The sequence below is a fragment of the Takifugu rubripes genome, chromosome 14, assembly GCF_901000725.2.
Source record: "Takifugu rubripes chromosome 14, fTakRub1.2, whole genome shotgun sequence".
Lineage (NCBI taxonomy): Eukaryota > Metazoa > Chordata > Actinopteri > Tetraodontiformes > Tetraodontidae > Takifugu > Takifugu rubripes.
Genome location: NC_042298.1, coordinates 11,951,195 through 11,979,157, shown reverse-complemented (window position 1 = coordinate 11,979,157; position 27,963 = coordinate 11,951,195). Strand labels below are relative to the sequence as shown.

Here is a 27,963-nt window from a genome sequence, read left to right as displayed (position 1 = left end):
CACATACAGTTACCATTTACTGTGTTGCATTCAAGGCTTGTTAAAAGAGTCGGAGACTTACTAAAGGATTTTTTTTTAGAAATGTTTTAACGGCGTTTTTGACATCTGATTTTACGCACAGAACTTTTCCCCGGAATTAAAAAACAAAACAAAAACAAGATTAATGTTATTTTATCAGAATAAATTCAAAGTGATCGATTAAAAACAGATGCGTAAAGCTAAATTTGCGACTCTTCAATGGTAAAAGTTCCTGTATTTTTATTTCATAGTTTCATATTTTTGTGTGTGTGGCTAAAAATCGGTTTATCGTCCCGCGAAACTTTTCTTCAACTTTTCCCCCCACTCGTGTGAAAGCAACGTGACGTCATTTACAGTGTCCAATCACGCAGAGGTTCTCCTCCTCTGTGGGCCAGTAGAAGACGACAAGGAGCGCCTGTCAGTCACAGGTGAGGGTGGCTGGTTAAAAAAAAACAAGTGGGTGAAAAGAGCCAGAGATTGAGGGAAGCCGAGGCTGATGGCAGAGCTATGCAGAGAAGAAGCATCGTGCCTGCGGACCTAGCAGAAGCTTTTCACGGCTGCTCCCGTGGGGATGTAACAAGGAACCAAGAGTGGAAATCTAAGCAGAAGAAACGGCTCTCCGCGGACGGAGTGGCCTAAAATGTGAATGGTTGCTTTTTCGTCTTATCTAGGTAGTTTTCCACTCATAGAAGCACCGCAAACTTCGTGAAAATGGCCGTTCGTGGCAACTCGCTGATGCCTTTCTCAATCCAAGCCATCCTGAACAAAAAGGACGAGAGCCGACACTTACCAGATCTGGACATGTGCTTCTCAAAGACGGCGTGCTGGAAAATATTTGGGGAGATGAACGGCGCCTCTCGGAGGGGTGACGATGACGTGTCGTGCGAGCAAACAAACCCGAAAAACTACGACTCGGATTCGGGGCTCAGCGAAGACAATGACAGCAAGATCCCGGTGCCGTGCACGTCGGAGAAGCACGGAGATCCTGCGTCGGATGTACCGGAGGAAAGTTTACAGGAGACGGATCACGAATCTGCAACCGCGGAGAATGCAAAAAGTGACAGTGAGCCGAGCAACACCACGGGTAAGATCACATGTTCTTGATTTCATAAGATCGAAAGGAACTCGGCTAAAAACGTGTTCCTTATTTCAGTCACATAAATAAGCTATATCTGTGGCAAATGTTCAGAAATCTAAAAAGAATGGCCTTTGCTTCTCATATTGTGTCGCCTTTATTTGCTAAATCTGCCGACATTTACGCACGATTGACCAGAATTACGCACGGCTGTTGACGGGCAGTTGTGGTCACACAGTCCAACAGCGACACTTAAGCAGCTATCTTTAGATTTATGTGAGTCTCTGAGGACTTCAATTGACTGGTGAAAAAATCAGGAGCTGCCGTTAAGAGGCGTGTAATCAAATTAAGCCTATGTTTTAAGAAAATAAACGGCAGCTCATGCTGAGTAAAGAGAGTGAATCAGTGCACTAAACTGATTGGATAATTGTTTTTGCATTAGATTTGACAGCCACTTATCATAAATTATTTTTTAAGTTCAAAACAGAAGTTTACAAGAGAAGTTTCAAATCCTTATTGTGCATAATTCAACTACTGCAACATAAAAAAAACCCCGCAACGGTTCATTGTTGGAGTGAATATACTGAATGAATGTGCTGAACAAACAACTCCAGGAGCTCATTTGCATGTTTCATCTCTGTCCCAGACTCCAGCACCGTAGAGGACAAGAGCCCGGACCAGCCCAAGCAGCGCAAGAAGCGCTCCAGGGCCGCCTTCTCGCACGCACAAGTCTTCGAGTTGGAGCGCCGCTTCAACCACCAGCGGTACCTGTCCGGGCCGGAACGGGCCGACCTGGCGGCCTCTTTGAAACTCACAGAGACTCAGGTCAAAATCTGGTTCCAAAACCGCCGGTACAAGACGAAACGTCGGCAGATGGCCGCCGACTTGATGGCTTCGACCCCGGCAGCTAAAAAGGTGGCGGTGAAAGTTTTAGTGCGGGACGACCAGAGACAATACAGCCCGGGAGAACTCCTGCGACCTCCGCTGCTCTCCTTGCAGCCGTCTTACTATTATCCATACGCGTACTGCCTCCCTGCCTGGACACTCTCTGCGTGTGCGGGCAATCAGTGAGACCTCCGTAACTGTATTTATTGGTTTTTAATTTGCAATCATGAATCCTGCTCCAACGGAAGAGAACCTCAAAAGACTCTCCAGGCTCCCGAACTGTTTTAAGGTGTCAAGACAAGAGGTTCCCGACGTTTTCGTCCCATCGGGGGAAGATCTCTTTCTTTTATTAAGTAAGAGTTTACCTTGAGAAACTCGGTATTTTTTCCCATTTAAATCCAAACAGTCTGAAACAATAGGTGAGAGAACGGACCGCCTTGTGAAGCACCAGTTTACCCTTTAAGGAGAAGCACATTGGTATTTTCCTCGTATTCCCCTCCGGACGCCCGAAGCCCTTCAGAGGCCACGAAAGACTCAATTATCGCCTTATTTCAGTTTCTATTACACGCGCCTTCCTACCTCTGCAGTGATTGGAAATAATCATATTCAATTGAACGTTTCATATACCTGTCTATTACATGTTGTGTTTTTTTTTTTTTTGCTGTGTTTGTAAAAATGTTTCAGCACTTTCAGCATATACACGCGAGTTCCATATAAAATTCTTTATAGTGTGAGACTGAAAGGTGGCGATTTATTGTTCCTGCATGGACGCAAGACAAAACAAAAACATCTAACTGAATTGTAATTCTGTTATCTGTGTTGACTAAAAACATTAAAACATATCAGGTATTATCATCAGTTGGATGCAGTTTCATTTAAGCCTTAAACGCAATTATCGGTCAGAGCAACGATTCGTTTAAAAAGTTCAAAATTCTCTTCGTCAAAGTTCTAATCAGAAGAATTGAAATTAATGAGTTCATTTTTTACGAAAATGTTAACTTCTAAACCATATAAAATAATACTATAAGCGCCTTAAAATCTGCAACACGGTGAATTTGCGGCCAGTAAAGAGTTAATAGTTTAGGTAAATCCAAATGTAAAACAGAAAGTCATAAGCCTGGATTTAAAAACATGCTCGTGAAATTATTTTTAAAAATGTGAAAACCAAGCAAACATAAAAATACGCTTTAGCCTATTTCTCTTGTTTTTTTATTTAGTTTCGAGGAGAGGACAATGTGTTTCCCCCTACATAACCATTAGGTTCGGAGGTTACGGATGTCATCTGGGCCACCATGACTTCTTCCCCAAAACACCTGCCAGACAATGATGAATAGCTTCGTGATTCGCGGACAGGGTAAATTGACAGCTACCTTTTGAGCTGCATGTCAACATGAGGAGAGGGGTGTTCCGGGTTAAGGAGGCCCATGTCACTCCTGTTGAAGAAGGAAAGGAGGGCTTCTCACGATTGATTCGTTTTGTTTTTCAAATGGGAAAATGTGCTGTTTAAAGCGGGTCTTAAAAATGAAGATGCAGTCTATCACCAATACCAGTTGATGTTTTAGCTGATATGACCAAAATCGCATGACCGTGCGCTTTTACGCACGTTTACGCCGACCATTAGTGGATCAGCGCTCCATCCCCGTATGTTCAAAACAGACCCGTGACTCACGAATGGCGCCCATTTATCCTCAGATCTGGTTTTCTTAATGCAGGTATGCCACCAGAGGCCACCCCCGAATGCAGTGATGCTGAAGGACAGCGAGATGCTGAGTACTGGACCGTCCCACATGACTTCCTTTCATGCCTGCATGTGGCGATATCTGATACACAGCGACGTATCGCGGCTGGTTTCTCTTTTAACCTGCGACGTGGAATTGAAAACACCCTCATCAGGATGCATGACACTAAAACCTGCGTCTCTTCGTTATATTATGCGCATAAAAATTGAAATTTAGGGCGTCGAATAAATCAATCCTGTCTGCTATTCAACAAGATTTGCCAATGAAAGCGCAAATTCCTGAAGAAAACCTTTTAAATGCCTTAACATTTTTTGGTCAACAAAATGTTGTAATCGTTCTTGTGTTTTTAAGTGGAACGCATAGAGTGGAGCTGGAAATATGACTTTCCCAGCATAAATTCTGCCCAACTTTTTTTATTAATTGCGCAACGTGGACTCATCTTCTGGGCTAAACGGATCCATGTGAGTCGAGACACAGCTCCTCCCTTCGCTTGGCAATAATTATTTTGTTTTGCAGAAAGTATCTCCAGTTGTTATTGGTTATAGGAAGAATGTGTTTTAACACTGCGGGTTTCCATGTTTTCACGCAGGAGAACCTGCTTTTGTCAACCTTAAAAAATCGAAGGGCGGTGAACAGTCGGCGTCCCTTTAACGCAATAGTTTGCGTGTGTTTTGTGGCTAAGAAACACCAACTGTTGGTCCATTTATGATGATGCAGTTAATCATACAGTTAATTATAGTCGTGACTTTGGTTGTCGTTCATTAGACTGGATGATGAATATTGTTTTAAGAGCCTCATTCGGACAATAGACATCACGAAAGACTTAAGTACAAGTTAAAGGCCCATAAAGCAGCAGAGTGGCGCAGCGGAAGCGTGCTGGGCCCATAACCCAGAGGTCGATGGATCGAAACCATCCTCTGCTAATAATCTTTTAAAGGCATCGAGGGGACAGTGAAATTTAATCCCTTTCTTATTCAAACCTTACTTTCATTCATTGGTCGCAAAACATTTTATTTATCGTCCATGTACCATATTCACGCCGTTGGCGGTTTTTCTCTGTTATCCTTTGCTATTTTCCGAACTTTTGTTTTTACCCCCCTGTGGACGCACACAGGCAATGCGCAATGACAATTCACAAAACAGGACCGAAAAAATGAAACCAGAAAAAGGTGTGGAGCTACTTGAATGTTTGCGCAGCTTTCAGCGCCTCCACGAAGGGCCCTGACAGTCAGTCACCTGTTTGATGGAGATTCCTCAGCAGTGAACACGCAGGCCTCCGTGTGACTTATATAATCCATGGTTTGTGCCTTTTCGAGAATTAAACATAAAAACTACCACCCAATCAGAAAAATTTGTGAAAATAAACAGAGGCCCATTTTTCCTATTGCATGCCAGGCCTGGGAGGATGTGTTTAAAGGTATTGGGAATTTGGATATTTGTTTAGTTCGGCTTTACAAAAATTCTGAGGTGTAAAGCTATAATTCCACAAAACAACCCCCCCCCCTCCTTAAAAAACATAAAATAAATAAATTTAAAAAAATATACCAAACAAAAATTGTGGACTAAATAAGTGGTCTTAAATGTATTTGTTTTTTATGGTTTCAGTGAAACTTTGGAATTCCTGATTACAAATTGCACCTTACATTTCTACAGGGATGCGTTTGATTTATGCTTTTATCAAGCCATACTAAACACACCGAAATATCAGGAGAAAAAGTTGCGAGGTTTTTGTTCTGTCTTTGCTATAATGATGTAAGGTTTGCAAATTCATCAGTTTGTCACCATGGCATTTACATTACACAGCTGGCTAAACACTCAAACAGTGAAGATGAAATTCTTCATATCATCTGCTCTGCGAGCAGGCCAGTTCTTTCTGTCTGTGCGGGAGACTTGAAAAGTTGATAAAGCATCCAGAATATCCAGCAGAGGCAGCAAAAGTTTTTGATTAATGTTGGCTTTCTTGGCTCTATGTACAGCTGAGATGTGTGCTTTGGAGGGAGGACGACACAAGAAGAGTGAGGACTAAATAATAATAATAATAATAATAATAATAATAATAATAATAATAATAATAATAATAATAATAATAATACGAATAATAATAATAACAACAACAACACCGACCTGCCGTATAGATTGTATTGCTGTGACAGGTGTAGTGTTGACTACTGTGACCACTTAGATAACTAAACTATTGGATTACATGACAATGAATATGTAAGCAGCATTATCTAGTCCAGTTTAAGTCTTTTCGGGCTTCATCACGTATCAGTTTTCGAGAACAGTTCACTCAGTTATTGCAGGCGCCCTGTGTGGTCGAGGGGAAACATTACACGCCTGTAATGGTACTTTAATGTATGCTCAAACATCCCGTTTCGTCATGAATTATATGTGCGATTTGCATTTTGAGGAATAATTAAAAAGTGAGCTGCAAAAATTATACAAATGCAGGAAGAGACTTCTAGTCAAAGAAGAAAAGTGAAACAGTCGCAAAGTCTGAAATACAAGTACCCCCTTTGACCTGTGCAGCCATAGCAACGCGTCTCACACGTCACATGCAGGACGCTACCAAGTTGTTGGTGTTGTAGTTTCTGGTTTGACACTTTTATTTCAAAGGCGAAATGGCTCTCCGAGTCATGTGGCTATACTCTAAGTTATAATGCGCTTTAAAATAGGTGTTTTTTGGTCCCATTGTATTTGTTTAATCGTAAAAATAAGTTTAAGCCCAGCGAGCAGTGAGTGAATGGACCACGCCAAGTGGAGCAGCATCAATGTTTCAAAATGGCGGCTGTCCGTGTCTTTCTCCACTATCTTATAATTCAGTCGTGATTAGCCTAAAAACGTGTTTTAGACACCTGTAAAATTTTGTCGACGCTTTTGATTTTCCTCAATAAAACACAGTCGGGTCAGAATTCAACGCCATGTCGGATTCGGAGGAGGACAGCCAGGACAGGCAGCTTAAATTTGTAGTGATTGGAGACGGAGCGTGCGGGAAGGTGAGAGTTTAGAGATATTTTATAGAATTGACCCTCACGACACCGTTAAAATGACAAATTGTCCCAAATATCATGCTGTCAGACGTGATTGTTATGACGCTGCACCGTCTTCCCCGTGTCCATGGTGACCGACGCGATTGAAGCTATGCTAGTTGTGAGCTAACACAAGAGATCATAATAGGATAAATATGAATCTATACTGACATATGCAGCTTTTAATATAATATCGTGTGTATGGACTTCTTTCAGGCATTTTGTCGTACTCATTGGAAGGCAAGCCACCTTCATAAGGCTTTCAAAAATTAAAATATGAGGTCTGAGAACTATCGGGGGCTGTGTCCTGAATCGACTGTTTATTATTACATATTTACATGCACTGTATTAAACATAAACACATATTTATCTCAAGAGTTCATTAATAATGACGCATACTACACAGATCAGTTATCTTTTCATCTGCGTATTCTCTATATAACTATTGTTTAATCATTTACTGTCTGCTGAACATTGCTGTAATGCATTATCTTTAACCAGTGGAAACAAGTTGAGTTTTTTTCCCCTTCATTTTTAGCAAAAACTGACAATAAATGTCTCTTTCTTGCCAGTAGGATCGTGAATGGCTTCATTTTATTTTAATCATAGAAATAAACATTCATATTTTCACCACACAAGTTTCCTATTTGCATGGTGTATGACAATAATGTCTTAAGTCAGAACAATCTTTAATAGGAGGGAATTTAATGACAACATGCAAATGATTCCACAGATCTGACCTGAAATTCTACTCTTTATTTTATTAATAAATATGAATATAAGTATAGGTAGAAGAATACTGGTTATAGTTATTGAAATCAAGAGATTTATGCTTGACAAAAAAGAGCTTGAGAAACAGTGAAATAGAATAAGCACAAACTTTTTAATATTTTTACTTTTAGGTATAATCAGAGAGTAGTTGTACATGGATTTTAATATCTTGCTTTAATCGATATTATACCGTAATAAATGTTTCATTCAGCTCACCACTGATGTATTAACTGATTTTAAAAACATATGGTATAGGGCCAAATAAACAGATGTGTAATGATCAATTTCCAGTCCTTACATTGTGACACGCAATCTTCAGCCGAACAGTCATTTGCAGCAAAGCATGAACGTTGCCATGACAACCCAGCTATGTTTTTTCTTCAGTGCATCTCAAATCTCAGATCACATGAACGGGTGTAAATGTGATGCCGGCACGTCAAGTGCTTTTCAGTTACACACCCCCCTTTCGTAACTAATCTCTCCTTCCTCTGGGAGAAGGAAAATAAATGTAGGTGTAATGCTGAGACCCAATGAGAAAAATGAATGTTCTCATTCTGGAAGGTTGACATTTTCTTTTGGGGAGGAGGTGCAAAGAACACACCCAAGTCAGTTCCCAGTAGATACGCTACATTAATAACCCACCTCACGCTGCTGCCAGGTGTCAGCTCGTCACTGTCTGAATGACTTACCTGCTTGTCTGTTTTGGGTTGGAAACAGGAGACGTGCCCCCCATTTTGAGGAGGCACTACTGACTGACATCTTGAATGCAGTTCCCCCCTTATTAATGTCAATTTGCTGAGCAAATTTGCAATCGGATCAGTTTTTCTTGGACAGCATTTTTTGCGGTATTTTTGCTTGTGGTTAGGTGTCTATTCAGAAATGTAGGGAAATGTGGGAAGGCTTGTCCACCTGAGGAAGATGTTTTAAAAATATGGAGTCTCACATTCAAACAGGCTCTTTAGATGCTGGGCTCTGTTCTTCACACTGAGCTACAGGTCACTTAGTCTTCTGCTCTTGGGCAATGCTACTACAACTGCTGCTACTATTACTACTGCTACTGCTACTACTGCTGCTACTATTACTACTACTACTGCTGCTACTGCTGCTACTATTACTACTACTACTACTGCTACTGCTGCTACTATTACTACTACTACTGCTGCTACTATTACTACTACTACTACTGCTACTGATGCTACTATTACTACTACTACTACTGCTACTGCTGCTACTATTACTACTACTACTGCTGCTACTGCTGCTACTATTACTACTACTACTACTACTACTGCTGCTACTGCTGCTACTATTACTACTGCTACTGCTGCTACTATTACTACTACTACTACTGCTACTGCTGCTACTGCTGCTACTATTGCTACTACTACTGCTGCTACTACTACTACTACTACTGCTACTACTGCTACTACTACTACTGCTACTGCTGCTGCTACTGCTGCTACTATTGCTACTACTACTGCTGCTACTACTACTACTGCTACTACTGCTACTACTACTACTGCTACTGCTGCTACTATTGCTACTACTACTGCTGCTACTACTACTACTGCTACTGCTGCTGCTACTGCTGCTACTACTACTACTACTACTGCTGCTACTGCTACTGCTACTACTACTACTACTACTACTGCTGCTACTGCTACTGCTGCTACTATTGCTACTACTACTGCTGCTACTGCTACTGCTGCTACTATTGCTACTACTACTGCTGCTACTGCTACTGCTGCTACTATTGCTACTACTACTGCTACTACTACTGCTGCTGCTACTACTATTGCTACTTGTACTGCTAATACTACTACTACTACTGCTACTACTGCTACTACTGCTACTCCTACGACTGCTACTACTGCTAGTACTGCTACCATTACTACTAATACTACCACTACTACTACTGCTACTACTACTGCTGCTGCTACTACTAATAATATAAAAGATATACTTTTCATACTTTAGTAGGGAAATTTAGTTTCTACACACTTACATTTAGTGATTTAGTTTTTTTCTTTTATTAAAAACACATTGAATAAACAAATGAACTCATATGATAACGCTCATCATTAGAATTCCACCATTTTAAGCTGTTGCATGGAAAACAAAAAGCCCGTTCTGATCAGAAGAAACAGCTATTCTGAGCTGCATTGCATTGACAAACCCAACTTGCCACATTTCCCCTCAGTCCTTGTTTTTGCTTTCAAGAGGAACCCCCCCATTTCCCGGCATCCATATCATCGCTGACCCTAAGTTGTTCTCTGTTAGAGTGCAAGTATTAAGCCAGGCTTTAACATTTGCTGTATAGTTCCAATTGCATGTTTAAAAAGACGTACATATAAAAGGAGAAGAGCCAAGCTACTAGAATGCCAAGGCAAATAGCCAATGAGGCCACTGCAAGCATGTGGAATACATTTTTGCTGTCCAAACTTGTTATTCCTGTGTTGTTAGGGACTGTTTTGGCTACTTAAATGGCCCTGTTTTCTTTTTGTTGCATCAGTCATGTCTGGGTAATTTATAGTCACATTTCACTCTGTCACATTCAAGCCTGTCGATTAACTGAAATAAGTGAAATTGGACTGATAAATGCGCTTCTTCTCATCAAAGGGGTAAAGTCCACCCATTTAAACCACTCTCAAATCACATTAACCACATTAAACTGAACTGTATCACTTGCTGGAAAACAAAGTTCAGCTGACTTGAAAGAAAAACTAGTCCGCTAATACTAACCTAGCATTAAATATATTAAAACATATTGCTTTAACACTGAACAAACCCCATGGCTTTTGCTGTTTGTTAGCTCCCCGTTTTGGAAATAGATTTTAGACACTCAGGTAATCATCATCCATCATAGTGAATCACATCTGGCACAACAGCTGAGCGCTGTGATTTCACATCGATCACAGGAGAGCCCCTTACCCGCTATTTTCCTCCTCCTCCAGCCCAACACTGACAGTGATAGAGGCTTTTATAATTTGTGGCAATTATTAGGTCTGCCGTTTGCAGACATGACACATACTCTGTCACCTGTTTTTGTAATTCACATGGATTCTCTCTGCCAGAAGTGCGGCTGCGTATTGAGACAGCAGAGCAGGAAGACGGTTACGTCACCGTGGCCACCAGTCAATCATGATGTTTTTGCACACGGAGGATTTTGTAATGATGAAATTAACCTACTGCAAAACATACGTGAAGGTTCGCAGGACGTGGAAAAGGCTGACATGATGGATTATCCTCTTCTTTTTTTATAGAAGTAATATAAAGTAAAAAATGTTTAAAAAGCTTAACTTAGAAATGTGGCAAGTTTTTCTTCATTTGCAGAGCCAAAATATCCTTTTTATTAGGAAGTTCCATAATATTCTGTATTTTTTCTGGAGGTTCTTTTTGGGTCATTTTTCACTTTTGCTTTTATGATGAAGATTTGATATTATGGGTGTGAATAATACTTATTTGTAAAATGCAATGAAGCAAGAATTCTCCTTTCTCCTCAGACCGTATATAAAGTGCTTGTGTATGTTTTTGCTCACATAGATTCCTACAAAGATGTTCTGGCTGTCATTCTTTGCATGTCACTCTTTTGTCCGTCTCTGTTGTAGACGTCAATCGCCACCAGGTTTGCGCAGGAGGCTTTTGGGAAGCAGTACAAACAAACTATTGGCCTGGATTTCTTTTTAAAGAGAATCAGCCTTCCAGGTGAGACACCTTGGTGATCTTTAGGGAGGGATCACTTACTGAGGGAATCATCTTGGACATGTGTGAGACACAAGAGCTGAATGTAGATAATAAAATACAGATTAGGTCTGTCGTATATCCAGGATTATGCTGAGGTTAATTGGCTTATCTATAAAGCTGTAATTCGATTCTATTCCAAATGTTTGAAACACATGAATGTTTTGTATTTTCTAATTTCCCCTTCTTCCTGCCAGGTTGTCCCACAAGTTAACTGAATGTTTATTTACTGATCACATTATACAGTGTCTCCTATTTCTCATGCATATTCACTTTGAAAGTTCTTTTCTGCAGAGCAAACAGTGCATTTTTTCCTCCTCCAAGGCCAGTGGGTAGCTTCTGCCCATGCAGGCAGGCCTTGCTCATAACTCGCTGGCCTCAGTACAGCGTAAATACATTAACATTTTATATACTGATCTCTCAATCCAAATGATCTTTGTCCTCTGCCACATAAAACATTTATGTTATTTTTTTTTTAGCCCACAGAAATGCTGCCACTCTGTATCCCTTTTAGATGGGTGAAATACACTAAATGTTTATTGACTAATGTTATATTTATATTAAAGCTTTCATTTTCCCTTCCGACTAAAAAGGTGATCTTAAAAATGATTCTGAAACTTGGCAGTCCACATCTTCCAGTTTGCCAAGTGCCTTGATTCTTTCATTACTATTAAAACAACATCAAGCGAGGGTAAATTAAGTGCTAAAAGTAAAAGTTACACTGATTTGTGAGTTGGCTGAAAGGTTCTGTTTTGATTTTGTGTCAGTCTCAACTTATGAGACTTAGGAAGGCTGAACCCCCAAAAATGCTGTGGTAGAGAGTGGATCAAAAGAGCCAACCATAAGCTCAGCCAGGGCTCTGCTCTTTATGAACATGTGAACAAATGTTGTAATGGTATGACCTTGATTTCCACTAAGTTTCTCTCCTGAACCAGTTGCTGATGACTCTAATGATTCGATACATCACATGGATGTCTCTATCACTGGGGCAGTAACAGCACTAGGACCAGCACCAGAGTTGTTAAAGGCCCATTTTCTGGGGAATTGGGTGTTGATGAGCTGATGAAGAGAGGTAGACTTTGCGATCTGGGTGGTCCCAAACTTCGTTAGGACCCCCACCTAGCCTTGTATTGGAAAGGTTATGTGGCTCTCTGGGTCTCTGTGGGACTGTAAGGGTCTTTAGCGGGAGGGGAGGATAACCTTTAGCAGTGTTGGCCTCTCCCACCATGAAAACCTGGCTTGTCAAACTCAATGTACATTTTCCAGCATGAGGAGATGAGAAGCGAGACTTCCATACACCAGTCTCTCCTGTAAGGACTTTTTTTTTTAATATTTATATAACAATAGCCCTTACAGATGTTTCAAGGTAAAACTTTGAGATACAGGCAGTGAAGTGGATTGATTTAAAGTGAAAGTTATGACATTCCAACAAGAGAATAATAAGATTAGTGAGACATTCTATAACCACATTATCAAGCCCTGCCCCTATGCAACTGACAGTTTTATCCATCTGCGGTTTTTCCACGCTAATTTGGACAAAATACACTTTTGACAGCTGGGATTAACAATGGCTTCAGAAAGATGGGGACAAAGAGCCAGGGAAACGGGCGTCTATTGCATATATACTATATATTATGAATTTGTTAAATAGAAGTACTTTGGAGGACTTTCTGGGAATCAATGTCAGGATGGGACTAAAACATAACCATATTAATATCAACAAGATATATCTGCATTTGAATATACAGCTGTATATATCTATATCTGTATTTTAAAGAAAGTTATTACTTTTAGACTTTAATCCATGGTCACTACTGGTTTTAAAGGCGCCCCTATCTTTTTTTACAGTTTGCAAAGTATAAGCAGACAAAAATGTCAGTGTCTGTCGAGTCAGCGCTGTATTTTTAAAAATATAAATAAAGCTAGTGTACAAGCATGGTGGGTGGGATGGAACTCTTCTATGGAGCTTTACATTGACATTGTATAGTCTAGATGTAGTGAGTGTGAACATCAGCATTTCCTTTCCCCGCTGTAAAAAAGCGAGGACTCATGAAGGGCTCCAGTCGTCCAGCCGTGTCCGGAGGGTACGCTCTGCTCCCCGCCGCTGCTCCAGCCCAGGCCCCCATCACACCAACATAAACTCCCCACTGTCTCGTCCTCCCTCCTTCCCACCCTCCCTCCTCCTCTTCTTCTTTCAACCACTCTTCATTTTCCAGAGGAAGAAATATTTCCTTTCAGATGTGATTTTTTTTGTACCATCTCTCCATCTTGCCTCTTCTGTCTCTTTGAACAGGCACTGGACAAGCGTCTTCTTATCTTTTAAACTTGTGTGCTATATTTTAAATAACTAACCACTTTGCTACCTTGGCAGAATGTGGCACAATACAAACAGCTCTTCTTATTCTCATTAGTCTATTTTTTGCTGTCAAGGTATTGAAAATTTAAATTATAGGGTGAGCATACCTTTTCATTCACCTCATTCTGAAGGCAAGATATTCTTGGATGTGAGATGTGTATGTCTTGCCAGACAAGAGTGCTTAGTGTGAAAGATTAAACTCTGATTTATTATTTTCCTTACATACATGAAGTGTTAGCTATTATTATAGAAATTGCTACCTTAAAACGCAGGCTCTGGATACAGCTTACCTCTGGATGAACTTTAAATAAAATAAACATATCAGTGATTTGAAAGAACAAAAACATGCTTTTTGTCACTCAAATTCCAGGTCAGTTTTGTGTGACTCTATTTTTTTTATCCCTTTTCTCCTCTACAGGCAACGTGAATGTGACTCTCCAAGTGTGGGACATCGGAGGCCAAACACTAGGAGGAAAAATGCTTGATAAATATGTATATGGAGCTCATGTAAGATAACACGATGCGCAGTTTCTTACCGCTACCTTTAATTGTCTTTTATGATCTAACACTCAATATCTGGGATTCAACATTCACTTCATCAGACTTAAGACTTAAGAGATAAAAATTCACAAAGGGAAGAATCAGCATCAAAATACCCAATAGTCAGTTAAAGCTTATTGTTACTCCCAGTCCAGCTTCATTCAGGTCCGCCACTCCCTTCCTTAATAACCAAATCATAATAAACTGTCCTTTGGATTCAGTGAGTAGCAGGTCAAAAGAGCTTAAATAAACCAAACCAATTCTTTTCTATTCTCCAAAGTTACTGCACATTGTAGGCCAGGGCTTTCCTATTGAGTGCTACAAGGATCTGCAGGTAGCTCTGTTGTTATAGTCACTTCCAGACTTGATTGAAGAGGCCTTTTGAATGACCGTAGTTTGTCTGCCAAACCTCTCATGAAGCTAATGATCTAGGTTTTTAGGCACAAGAAGGAAGCCTGTCACCATATACTTGCTGTATGCCAACCGCCATGCTGCCCTATAGAAGCTACACAAACATAGGTTAGAGGTTGTTTTCCATTCCTTAAATATAGCTCTATTTAAAAATAGCTAAAGTGACATGTTTTTTCTGTACTGTGCTTTAGAGGTTGCCATAAGAGTGTGTTTATAATCCATGTCTGCGGCGCCTCCTTTACTGTGTGTCTCCTTAATGAACAAAATGATCGTCCTTGCCACATGACAACACACTGCTTTGAGAGTTTCTCTTCTGCTCTGTATGGAACTTTCACACCTTTTGTTCCGTGCTGCATGTCCTGTAATCAATCACAGCTTTTCAGAGATACTGAACGGAATTGTCAGAGGCCCGAGCTGTCGTCACTGACCTTGCATGTTGTGACAGCGTGTGTCTGCTGAACAAAAAGCAACAGACACCTCTTTGGTCATGTTGCATCATGCAGTGAAAGTAGAGTCATTTACTTTGGCCTCATTTTCAGCCACAGCTGAAGCAGCGACAGCATGTGTGCTGGCATGACTTCATGATTAATTATTGTGTTTGTGTAAACAGCCCTGCTAACCTGGCTGGTTCACATATCATATACATTCAGATACTTTTACTTACACAAAAAGTATTGTTTTAGATGATCAAGATTCCTCCCAAAGGACATTTTTGCATGAAATCTTAGCTTTTAAAGACATATTTTTATAACGTCCCTATTTTATGTATCTGTTTAAAAAGAGGAGCAGCACCACCTACTGTCCCCCCTCCCTTCTTTTAATTATCAGTAATGTTAATCTGAATAAATTTGAGATGAACAAATATAGTACATCAAGTATTTCAAGGCTCCTCAAATCAAAGGATTATGACCATGTTGCTCCTTTTGTTTTTATTTCGAACAGGGCGTTCTCCTGGTTTATGACATCACCAACTACCAGAGCTTTGAGAATCTGGAGGACTGGTTCAGCATGGTGAAGAAGGCCAACGAAGAGTCCGACGTCCAGCCTGTCGTTTCCTTGATTGGCAACAAAAGTGAGAATAACACACATATAAATATATATTTGCACAAACACACATTTGAAAGGATTCAACTATTTCTAAAGACGGCCACACTTAAATCCTATTTGGTCTAATACTGTATGTATTGCCTGTTGTGGCATGATGCATTTATCATTTTGCATGTCTGTGTTTGTGCGTGGAGGAGTGAGTGTTTGATGGTAGCAGACGTGTTTGTTGGAGCAGCACATAACTGATTGGCATGATAAGCCAGTTGATAAGAGACTGGGGTTTTGGAGCGATGGGAATGCTGATGTTTGTGAACTCTGGGGAGTGAATGACCATGATTTAAGATCCCTGGGCGAGTGGACCCAGGGTATTGCTTATCTATGCCCCCCTCCCCAACCGGTACCCATCTTCCCAAGTCTGCGCTGCTGTCCTGAGTCCCTGGTTAAGGAGAAGAACTGGATGTTAACCAGATGGCTCTTCTGTTATCAGTCTGCACCCATCCACCCATCTCGTCCCAAAATAAAGGCTAATAATGGCGAGCCTTTTTAAACATCCACTTGACAGATGTGGAGTCGTAGCTGCTGCCGTGTTATTGTAAAGTGGGGCGTCAGTGCGCGCCTGTAATGGCGACTGTCCACCTTGTTGAGCAATGATGAAGTACCAGGAGAGTGGTGCCTGCTCACAGGAAGCTTTCGTTAATGTTACTCAACAGAGACCACAGGTCAGGATTTAGCTCGCCTGTCTGGAGCACATTCTCTTGTCTTTGCATCCATTTGCATCTGCTAATGCCCTGGCTTTAACGGTGGGCGCCTCTGTATTTAGGCTAGGTTTTGGGTGTGTGGGTGAGTGTGTGTACTGTAATATTCATCCCACTGTCAGGCTCTTCACCCCCACACTCATGCAGCCATTCTCCCCCTAATGACCATTGCTGGGAATGGTGCATGTTTTTTTTTTCTGGTCCTAAGGGCTGAAAAAAGAAAAAAAAGATCCCACACAGATTGCCCCTCAAGGAGCAATCAATTACTTTTCAAGACTTTATGAATCCTCCCATGGATGCCTCTTTTTTTTCCAGGGAGGTTGACATGTATTACTCGAGCTTTCTCGCTGGAAATGTCCACACTGACATTTTTTTATTTAGGCTTTTTATGAATTTCCCTTTTCTCCTCAGAGGAGCTCTTAAGTATTGCTGGCTAACTATTTTTTTTTCGGAATATGAATGCACAGCATTCTTTCAGACGTGGAATTTTGATTGGATCAGATTTAGATTTGGCTCAGAGTTAGATGAGATATTTGTGACAACAAAAATAAGAAGCACAGGCACAACATTAAAAAAACAAACCTAATTTCGTCTATGGGGTCTGGGGTAACTGGGATGTTTCTCTGCTATTATTTTGTGTTTACGAATGTGGGCATTAACCGTACAGGTATTTCGAAGCAGCCATTACCTTTAGTGGTTTCATTTTCCACATATTAAAGGTTGCGTTTTTATAAAGTTATGAGGGCTCTTTTTTCTCATAAAAGTAACATGCAGGCCACAATTAAATGTGACTTTTTATACATTACATGTCACGTACTACTGTATCCACTGAGCTTAAATTTCCTGAATTACCCAAACACAGTCTTCTTTACTGCTTCTGCTGTAATTGAACCTCCATGTGGACCAGGCTGCTTCATTAATGGTTCGGTGCCTTCCTCTTCTTACTCTGACTTGACTGCCCTCCTGTGCCATGTCACCACTGGGAACAGCCTTTCCTTTCTTTGGGCCCAGTATGGCTGCTTGGGGTTAAGTGTGCTTGTTAAGCGCCGTGCGCTTTCCCAACATACAGTATAATACTGCAGGAAACCTTTCCCAAAGGAAGCCAATAAAGAATTAAATTAAGGGGGCATTATTATTTATTTCCACTGCACTGAAAAAGTGGCCCATGGTACTGTGCAATATTAGAAGGCATATTTCTTAGCAGACATTAAGCTTGTGTCGTTTATCAAGACAATTTGTTTTTATTAAGTGGGGATCGCAGGACCCCTGCTCATTCCCCACCCATCACAGTTCCCATTGCTAGAGCACTCTCTCCGGGGAACTCCTGAACATCCATCATGGACTTGCACAGCCCTTATTTGGGTGACTTAAATGGGTTCAGTTCTCTTAACCCCTCCTCATCACTCATGGCCCTTTGGCTCTGTAGTTCCAATACTGTTCCCCCTATCCACTCTACCCTGCCATGAGAAACATACTCATTTGTGACTGGCGAGGTTGTATTTTACCTGTCTCTCTCTCTTTCTGTTTATTTTTCCCTATCTTGTACCATCTATAAAACACATGTGCACCTCTATTTTCTTCCCTGTGCAAATGTTCGGTAACACCTACTCTTAATGCTAGTCTTTCACATGTGTAGAGTAACACTTACACTTGAGCTTTTACTGTAATGTCTTTTCATTGGCTCTCTGTCTGTTGTGTTAAACAACATGCTTGTTTTACCTTCCTGCACAGTATGTCAGATCAGGCTGCATATTGTTACTTGTCCCACTTCTTTCCGTAAAGTTTTCCATCTAGCTACGTGAAAGTTAAAACCTTATATCGATCCCCCAACCCTTGATCATCATCATGAGGCATACTCTTGCCACCAACATTGTTGGTCTCGAGTTATTTGGCCTCTTGGCAAGGCCGCAGGTGAAGTTGAAGCCCCCCCCCCCCCCCCTCCGAGCTCTCTCACCTCCGTGCCCCTGTAAAACTGCCACAGTTCCTGTCTGTTCAGTGCAGGCCTGCACATTTCTCAATAGAGGGATGCTCAGAAGTCCAGGAGTGCAGAGGAGCTCAATGTGCTTCTGTTTTTGGTTTAACTCAAAAATGTTTTTCCTGGCCCAACTCACTCGTACTTAGGTCCTCTTACAACAAACTAAAAGGTCCTAATTGCCCCCAAGGGAGAGGTTTAGCCACAATAGACATGTGGTGGGACAAAAGCCCAGTACTCATTCCCCAGCACCCTCACCCCTCCCCAGATAGAAGAGATGAACACGTCAGCAGTGTCTGTTTTGCAGTGTGGGTAAAGAGACCACAGGTTCGAGACAGTATATATACAGTGAGGTGTGGTATACAGTTGAATAACGCTTTGGAATGTTTACAGATGACTTCAGATCCAGAGTATCCTGTTTCTCTTTACATTTTATTTAAGGAAAAGGGTCAGAACCAATGTGCTTATCAGATTATCTCAATGACCAAACTGTCTTTCAAGCCTGGAAAAGATAGGAAATAACGTTAAAACCTGGCTACGGGGGTAATAAATCGTCTCAGCTATACGCTTCGCTTTAAAGGTCATATGAAAAAGCAGCTGTACGTTTTTTTTTTTGTGATGTATGAAACATACTTGTATGTGTTTTTTGAGGAAGCAATTAAATACTAAATTTAAACTGCTTCTTTATACAACTCCAGCCCCCTACTATCATCTCTTTTAAGTCTCGTGCCTGTCGAAACATGGAAAGTCCTCATTCGTTTTAGCCATCCATAAAGCAAATATTGTTGCACATGCAGTAGATGATCAGTCTTCGCATACCTTCTTGTGTGGTAAGTCATGGGCCATTTGAGTTGTACAGCACAGCTTAGCCACCTGACCTGAGTGCAGCTTGGAACCCTCATCATGCTCAGGCTGTACATTATTTCTGCACTACTCCACAACTTAGAGACCCAAGAACTCCTAGAATTTAACCTTGGCGACACAGAGTTGATAAAGAGCTAATTAACCTGGATCCAGAGGTGCATATCATGCGAAGAAAAATTATGTCACTTTACTCCAAAGACAAGTTCACTATCTTAACAACCTGCTTAGTCTTTTGAGAAGAGAACATTCTGTTGACATATGAGAGCACATGGAGGGTACGAGCGGAATATATGTGGTATTTTAACACACCGGGATGAATTTATAATTGAGAATGGACACATAGGAGCTTAATGTGTACAATAATGAATGCTCCCTTGTGCTCCATATACTTATTATAGCTCATAGTTACATTGCTGGCTCACACAGGCATGTATTGCTGCTTGCCCATAAAAGACCACTTAGTTTAACAGCGACAGGAGAGTTTGGAGGACATGGCCAGTGAAACCCCAGGCTGCTTCTTGTGCGGTCAGCTCAGAACTGGGCCTTTTGTTCACCGTTCACAAGTCCATGGAGCCTATTAACCGTGCTTGCAAGACTTTCAGCCCCAGCTTTTACTATAGCAGTGACACTTTGGCACTTCAGCCCTCTACCTGCATGTGGAGCTACTGCTGGACATCCTGTTTCTGGAGCAAGGAGGAAAGGCGCATTATCTTAAGGTCCGGTTTCTCATTATTTCAAATGCACACGTGCATCCACACGGGTGTGCGCCAGCATACGTCTGCATGTTATTTTATGAAAGATGATCAAATGACAAGATGAGCTGTGATCAATGAGCTGTCGACAGAACACTTCAGACCAAGTGGAAAGAGAGTCCCTTGACAGACCCGGTCCGTTTCAGGCCACCGGGGCAGGGGCACTGCAGCACAAAGAGCGCTCTGTCTCTGTCAGACACCCCCAGAGGACTGTTGCATAGGCCCTGCTCACCTCCACAACATCAGGCTACTAAGAGTACTTCATCTGTCTGTACTCATCTCAAAAAAGTTAATAACCTTCATCATGCTCAGACTTTAAATTGTGGTAAATGCTTGAATGATTTAACTGGGCTACACCTAGCTATTACATTTTTTCCTACATTTCAACTTTGTTTAATTTCAAATATGAAAAATCATATTGAGTGTCTTGACCTCAGGGTATTATCATAAGATCACATCTAGTTTCTGTGCTACTTCTGCCTTTTACCGTTTTATACATTTTAATGGAACATTGTTATTGTTTGCATTTAAATTATATTTTTTGAAGACATCTGCCATCAAATGCTCTGTCCAAGTCATGTAAAACAGTTGGACCCAGTCAGTGAAATTCTTCACATAAATTCCACTTGTCATTTGGTTTTACTGGGCACTTCTGCTGTGAAACTTAAATCACTGTCTAACTCGCTCAAACATAATGTCAAATGATGCCTTAGACATTTTCAGATTTTGAAGCCTTTCCCTGTATGTTCAGGAAAATGGAAGGGTAAATAAAATGTCACTAGCAATTAACCTTACCTGATGGCTAATGGCTGTGTTTCATGCTCCTGCTCTATAGAATCAACTGAGCTGTTTTAGGTGTCCACGGATACAGTGTTATTTTTTCACAGTGGTTTTCAGACACACGATACTGTACTGTTTTACAGGACATTTGTCAAACCAGACTAAAGAGTTTGTTGTCTTTATTGTGTTTTTGAACGATTCCAAAATATTTCTGATCATATTTCTGATGTGAGCTGCAGAATAACTTGCTTATAGCTTTTACAGTAATTCACAAGTAAAATCATTGGAGTTGTTCTTGATTCATGATGAATAATCAAAATTGCTGCATACAGGGAAAACAGGATCTGAAATGTAGCATGAAGTAATGTTCCAAGTGATATGTTCTCCCTTGAGGTTGACTAGGTTCAACCCTGTAACTTTCACTTATGGAGATATGACCCCTCAGAGTCCTGGAATTTCTCGCAACACTCACATAGCCCACCATTTCTGCCTCACACAAACACATAAACGTGCACTCGGTTTACACATTTCACTTGCAGTTCTCGCTCCCCTTTGCAACAACCTCAGTTTGGTTTATAACGAGGCTGCTGGCAAATAACTGTGTTTTGTCAAGCAGTTGCTCGCTGGGTAAACTTTTCCAATTGGTCCCCAGCAGCCGAGCCGGTACGACTGTAAGTAGGTGTCTCTGTTATCACAGCATGGTCGTAAAAAGCCCACCGAGGATCACCCCGCGTGGTGTTGAGTTTCAGGCTGGTTAGCCAACAGAGCTATTAACTTATTGTTTTCCTTCTGCAACATGTGCTGCTGAGCACTAAAGGAAAAATCCATCCTGGAGCTCTCACATTTGACCTTTTGCTGTGTCAGAGAGATAATACAACAGACTGTGTCAGGAAAGGGAAGGTACATTACCAGAGAAATGTTCAGTATTTCCTCATCTTTGAAAGGTGAATGCTATGTCCATGCCCTCGTGTTGCCACAGGTTCGTGCAACCGCAAGTGCCTTATTAGCAGTAAAAGCCCAATATGTCTGCCTCATATTAATCTCTGTTGTCTTGTTATTCAGCACAATGACAGGCAGACCTTTTAAATAAACAGTAATGGTCACCAGTGTGAGGGAGGCCCATCGCTCTTGACGAGTGATGATCACCTCCACTATCTCCATACCCGTGGAGGCCCAAACAGTTTAGTTCGTGTTTGCAGTCACTTCCTCAGGGCTGTTAAGCTGATGTACAGTTTGACAGACACGGACGGAAACCAGATCATCGAAGGAAGATTGTTTTAACCTGATAAGTAGAAATGGGTACATTAGTAAGAAAAATGGAGCAAAACACTAAAACTGTGGGATTAGTCTTGTGTTCAGTTTACACGGACAGATGCCACATGCTGAAAAATGCCTCTGTCTGAAAATCGGAGCCCCCGTTCAGAAGGGCAGGACTTAAATCAGATGTTTTCAAGCTGTCATGTGATATGTCTCTAGCTGTGGAAACACCTTTAAATTATGTAGAGGAGGATTACAATTCAATTTTAATAGATCAAAATGAATTCCAGTGCCTTAAATGTCCTCACTTGTTTACATTGTTTGCACCTGTAGTTTTCAGCATTAGAAAACATTTATCATTAATTCCACTCACATTCCTCTGCTCGGATTCATGAAAAAGAAGCAGAAAAGTCACAAACTCAAAAAAGGTCTTACAGTAATGTGCCTTCTTCAGTTCCTCAGCCATTATGTTAACATTGGCTAATCTGACTGTGACACATGATTGATAACCTTTCCCAAGTGTGCAGGATCCAAAGGATTAACAGTGTTTACTTCTAGTAGCATGCTGGGTACCTCCGCCGTTAATGACTGGAATTAATAACCTACTGACGCCGATGAGACAGCTCTGTTTATGCGCAGGCACAGACGTGACAGGCTGCCTCAGACATTGAGTAGTTGTTAAAATGTCTGCCCTTGCCCAGAAAGCTTCGTGTTTATATGTCACTGAAGAGGGTGGTATAATTTGATTTACTGTAGAATTATTCTTTCCAGAAGTTTCTTTTGGACTTTAACTTCTTTGGGTCATATGACTGAGATATTAATAATGAAGGATTAGTGCAGTGTTTACATTTCTTGCTTGCTTTGTATCGGTCTTTTTCTTTTTTCTGCTATTGCCCCTCTACCTCCCCTCTCAAAAACACACATGCGCACACCTACGTGCACACGCATACTTGACAACTCCAATAATACCCCACACAAAGAGTAAAACTTTAGGGGGCAAGAGAAATGCAACACCGTACAGTAGCCTGACCTCCTCCAGCTACCACAGACATGTATATGCACCAGATACTGGGTGTGGTCGCCTTTCTGCACAAAGCCAGAAATAAAGAGAGGAGCTATTGCTTTCAGCCGTGAGACCCCCGGGTGACCTCTCTAACTGACCCTGGTGTGACCCCGCGGTGAAGAAGTAGAGGAGAGGAGCGCCTGGTATCACTGCACAGCAGTTGAATACACGTAACAATAGCTGCAGAGGAAGGCGCTGATGTTTCCTGCTCCCACTAAATCACATGAATGTGACGGGCAAGCTTCTTAGGCTTACGTGCCCACCTTAAAGGCCAGCGAGCTCATAAGTCAAACTGTTCTTCTTCTACACTCTTACTGAGAGAGTTGCCTCAAGACTTCAGTCATCCACTCACTGTATCTTGCGTATTCATCCACAGCTGAACTGGTTTGTCTGTTTCAGTTCAAGAAGAGGTTCTTGCTTCAGGGTTGAAAAGTACTCGGTTTACACACAGGAATTTGTCACAGTAAGCTTTAATGCCAGTGATTGAGTGATGATGAGCATTGTGGGAGCAGTTTGTGTGTCCTGTGATGCACCGCTGACCTGTCCAGGGCCACCCGGCAGCGCCCTTCTGCATCCTACAGACTTTCTAATAACAAAGTATTTTCTTTTCATCAGAATGTTTTACTGAATTTACATTTATTTCACATTACAGTAGATTTAACCTTGGTTGTTTTCTTTTCAGTAAGTTTCCCTTTTAGAGTTCTGGATGCTTTTTGCAACATAAATCAAATTAGAATTCTTCCAGTTGGACACAACATAACAAATGAATTATGCTTTGTTTTCACAGTTAATTTACATGCACTGTTCTCGTACACTGCACAGATCCCCTTCCATCTTAACACAAGTGTAAACAGTTATCTTTTCTGTTTACGTCCAGATACGTGACGGTTAACCTTGCAAGAGTGCTGCATAACCACCGCATAAATCTATCGATCGATCTCTGGCGAGTTTTCTCACATCACGCTGCCTTTCGTCCACAGTCGACCTGGAGCACATGAGGACGGTGAAGGCTGACAAACACCAGCGGTTCTGCCAGGAGAACGGCCTCCTCAGCCAGTTTGTTTCAGCAAAGACGGGAGACTCGGTTCGTGTTGGCCGATTCAGAAACTGAAAATGTAAAATGATTTTATTACCTTTCATTGTTCCCCTCCAGGTTTATCTGTGCTTTCAGAGAGTGGCTGCTGAGATTCTCGGTATAAAGCTAAACAAAGCGGAAATAGAGCAATCGCAGGTAAGACATGATTAATACTTGCTGCAGAAAAATGTCTGATTCTGCAGCAGCATTTGTAAAAACACTATCCTGCTTTTTATACAGATATATTAAGGATAACTCAAACTGTGGGAAGAAGACAGAATTGTAAAATATAGTTTCAGTTTTAACAATGACAACCCCCCAAAAAAAGATTATATTGTAAATATATTACAGAAAAACTATTGTAATTATAAGGCATTAAAATAAATAGAAGGGTTAAATTCTGTGTTAGGAAAAAAGAATGAAAGTTCAAAAGCTTCAGCTTCCTTATTTTCTCATGCTATACGTGCATATTTATATTGCTCCGTGATATTTCCTGAGCCCCGGTCTAATGTGTAATGTTATCTCTGACCTTTCCAGAGGTCAAAGTGAGTGTGTTAGGTCAGTGCAGGTCACCACACACACAGTAAAGAACCTTTTGTTGCGTAAACACCAGCTTGTTATGTCTGCCGCCTGTGATGGTCTACCTGCCACAGACGCTGCCCATCTGTAAATACGCCCTCAGTGACCACATTACTGCGCAGAGTCAGAGGTCAAAGCCAGGCTGTTGCAGAGGTGAGAGGCCTGGGATTGGCCGGTTGATTTATTTGCTTTATCTCCCACTGTTCATGGGCCAGAACAGATTCTCAGCTTGCCATCCAGACCGGTGGTGCCCAGTGGTGGCAGCTTTTGGATTTACAGGGTCGCCTCCCCCACAGGCATTAATCCTGAGTCTGATTTGACTGGCTGGAGCCACACTGGCTGGGTAGCGCTTGATGAAGTGGGGGCTATGGAGGGGTCAGGGCCCTGAGTGGAGGGAGAACATGTTAGTGAAGGACTGGTCAAATTCTCGAGTCCCTCTCCCATCACCCACACTAACACTGACTAACTAAAAAAGATTGTTTACTAATGGAGCTGTCCATCTACTTTATTTCTTTTTTCTCTATCAAAACATCTCTGTCAATAAACTAAAGTGCTTTGATCCAGTTCACACTCCTTTTTATGACAATTTAGTGGCTTCTTTAGTAATGACAACACATTGGTGACAGTTCTATAATGACCACATTATGATGGCAAAACATGATTATAGACACCAAAGGTTTAAATGAAGTTTTCATGAGCCGATAGGGTGACCTGTATATAAATTGTGTCTTTTATTCTAATTTATTTTATTAAGTAGGCTGACAACGTGATTTATAAATAGCAAAACATTACTGTTCATGATAAAAATGCATAGTCCTGATATTAATCGGGCAGAGACCTAAAACGGACAAACTCAAGATAAAAATGTGAACGCGTCGTGCAAATTTTATGGCACATATCGAAGTGAAGCTTTGGGCAGGTCACGGCTGAGCATAGCCATGGGGCCAGGAAGACCTCATTATCAGCTGACAGCCTCGGAGAGTTGAACACGAGGGTCACGACCCCTGACGGTATTATATCTGCCTGGTAGTCCCCCTCTCTGTCATGGTCCTCTGTCTTTTGGATCAGATAACGAAGCCACAGATCACCCGCCAGCTCCGACATCAGGCTTCGGCAGCTCGTTAATCAGACAGCCGCTCTGCTCCCTTCTTCCCGGTTTTGTGTCAGATAGTCCAAGAACATGCCGAATCATCAGGATCAAATCAAAATCTGGGCTCCCACTACTTATAGAGCTGGAGGTTACAGGATGTAATGGATTCCTAATCATATGTCACCATTTGTTCACATTGTTTGGTTCCTCTCACATCAGGACTTCTCTTGCTCCATTTCTGTCCTCAAACTATTCTACTTTTCATTGTCGATCATTCTGACCTCTGACCTTTTCATTCCTGCTTTCGCTTGCCTGACGTGTTGAACCTGCTCAGAGGATTGTGAAAGCTGAGCTGGTGGACTACCCGCAGGATGAAGGCCCAATTAGAAGGGAGACCTCCCAGCAAAGCAAAATTTGTTCTCTTCAGTAGTTCAGTGTATGTTTCCCCTGCAGAACAGAGATTTTCCCCTAGATCCAGCATAGATTTCCCAAAGCAGTCGTGATATTTAAAGTAGTGAAAGTAGTGAAAAGTAGACATCTGGCTCGTGTCCACATAGCTGCTGATGCTGGTGAGCATCATATCAGTGTCCAGCCCATTTGTTCCCACCAGAGGGCATTTTTCTTACACATATTCCTGAAATGCATATTTTTCTACTCAATAGCTGCACACAAAGGTTGAGTGAGACAATAGCTGCTTCTTTTTTTCTCTCTCTCTAACCTCAAAACGTCTGCTGAACATCTGCACCACCACTGCTGGACAGAATGATGCTCAGAAACAAAACACTATGTGGATGCAGTTGAACGATATTCTAGCCTGGTTTCAGGGTTTCGCCTTATGATGTTCTAGAGTGTTTAGGTTAAAAAATCCTATACGAATGAATATGTTCAATCGACATGGTGCAATTTCCAATGCCGTCATGGTGTTTTTAATACCTTCTCTCCATATCTGCAGCGCGTGGTGAAGGCAGACATTGTGAACTACAGCCAGGACACCATGGCGAGGACAGTCAACCCTCCCCGCAGCTCCATGTGTGCACTGCAGTGAACCCCCCTCCACATGCCAGCACACTCAAAGATGTAAAATTGTCTTTAGTCAGTATTCCATGACTTTTTTTTTTCTTGCTGGAGGGCGGGGGATCGCTGTAAGAGTGTGTTCTCTGTGTTCCTGTGTGTAGGGAAGATGAAGAACAGACTGTGTGGTTTTTTAAAAGCCACGCTCTGTAGTTGGGCGGTTCACCAAAAAAGCAACAGAACCTCAGTTTTTTTTTTTAAAGTTTACACGCAGCTGTCATTTCTAAAACTTATCAAACATATATATTCATATCTATATTTATGGATCAGCTGGTGGTTTATGGAGGAAGAATAACTGCTGCGATGAATCCAGATGTTAAAAGAAGGGCGGTTTAAATCATTGGAGCAGCTGCAGCATTGCGCCACTGTCACCTGTTGAGGCTGATTTATCTATGAAACTAAGAAGCTACTCAGATGTGGTTTTATTTTTTAACTTTTTTTCTTGTGGTGCTTGAGCAAATCTGAAATTAGCCGTCTTCAGTTTGCCGTTAGAGGCTTGCACTAGTCGTAACGCAAGAAATCATTTCCATTTATTTAGTCCTCAGTTGTTTTTTCTCTACGGGGGACAGATCATGTAAGTGTGTAATTGTTACTACTGTACGCCACATTCCTGGCTTTGTTCTGTTCAGAAAAGTCGAACTTTGTCTAAAGTGCTGATAGATGTGTGTGGACGTATGTGAGTGCGCAACTGTGCATAGACTGACAGCATTTTAGACACCTGTGCGAAGCCTTGTTCAGCTGTCTGTTACAGTACAAACCTGAAAAATGACCCAGGAGGTGTTAAATGCTTCATAGAGCCTCGGTTTTTCATTTGAATAGCTTACTTTATAGTATTAGAGACAGTTATGTCAGTGTGAACTGCTGACTTTAATGGGGGATCAGTCAGCTGTGATACCTGCCAATTCTGTATGTTTGCTCAGCAAACCCAAGCTCAGCTCTGGTTCTTTCATAATAAAGGAAATGGGAATTAAATATCAGAATGTACAGTTCAAAGAGAATGTTTAGTTTTTGTGTTTCTCAATAAAGATGCTACAACAATATTAAAACTGTGGGCAGTTTTGGGGCATTTTTTGACTGAAATGACATTAATATT

The 27,963-nt window shown here is 41.4% G+C and overlaps 2 protein-coding genes and 1 non-coding gene across 3 annotated transcripts; all 3 read left to right on the top strand.

The window, feature by feature from the left end:
* Nucleotides 1–416: 416 nt before the first annotated feature.
* nkx3-2 (NK3 homeobox 2) lies at nucleotides 417–2,835 on the top strand. Its single transcript, XM_011610906.2, has 2 exons — nucleotides 417–1,102; nucleotides 1,740–2,835. Exons 1-2 carry the CDS (start codon nucleotides 730–732, stop codon nucleotides 2,162–2,164), a joined length of 798 nt encoding a protein of 265 aa, XP_011609208.1. The 5' UTR covers nucleotides 417–729; the 3' UTR covers nucleotides 2,165–2,835.
* A 1,733-nt stretch (nucleotides 2,836–4,568) lies between these two features.
* trnam-cau (transfer RNA methionine (anticodon CAU)) lies at nucleotides 4,569–4,640 on the top strand. Its single transcript has one exon. It is a non-coding gene; the product is annotated as a tRNA-Met (tRNA).
* A 1,822-nt stretch (nucleotides 4,641–6,462) lies between these two features.
* On the top strand, nucleotides 6,463–27,916 carry rab28 (RAB28, member RAS oncogene family). The gene is made up of 7 exons (XM_003970566.3): nucleotides 6,463–6,713; nucleotides 11,126–11,222; nucleotides 14,033–14,121; nucleotides 15,508–15,637; nucleotides 24,036–24,139; nucleotides 24,209–24,286; nucleotides 26,752–27,916. The coding sequence occupies exons 1-7, from the start codon at nucleotides 6,639–6,641 to the stop codon at nucleotides 26,842–26,844; spliced, it is 666 nt and encodes a 221-aa protein (XP_003970615.1). The 5' UTR covers nucleotides 6,463–6,638; the 3' UTR covers nucleotides 26,845–27,916.
* Nucleotides 27,917–27,963: the final 47 nt, after the last annotated feature.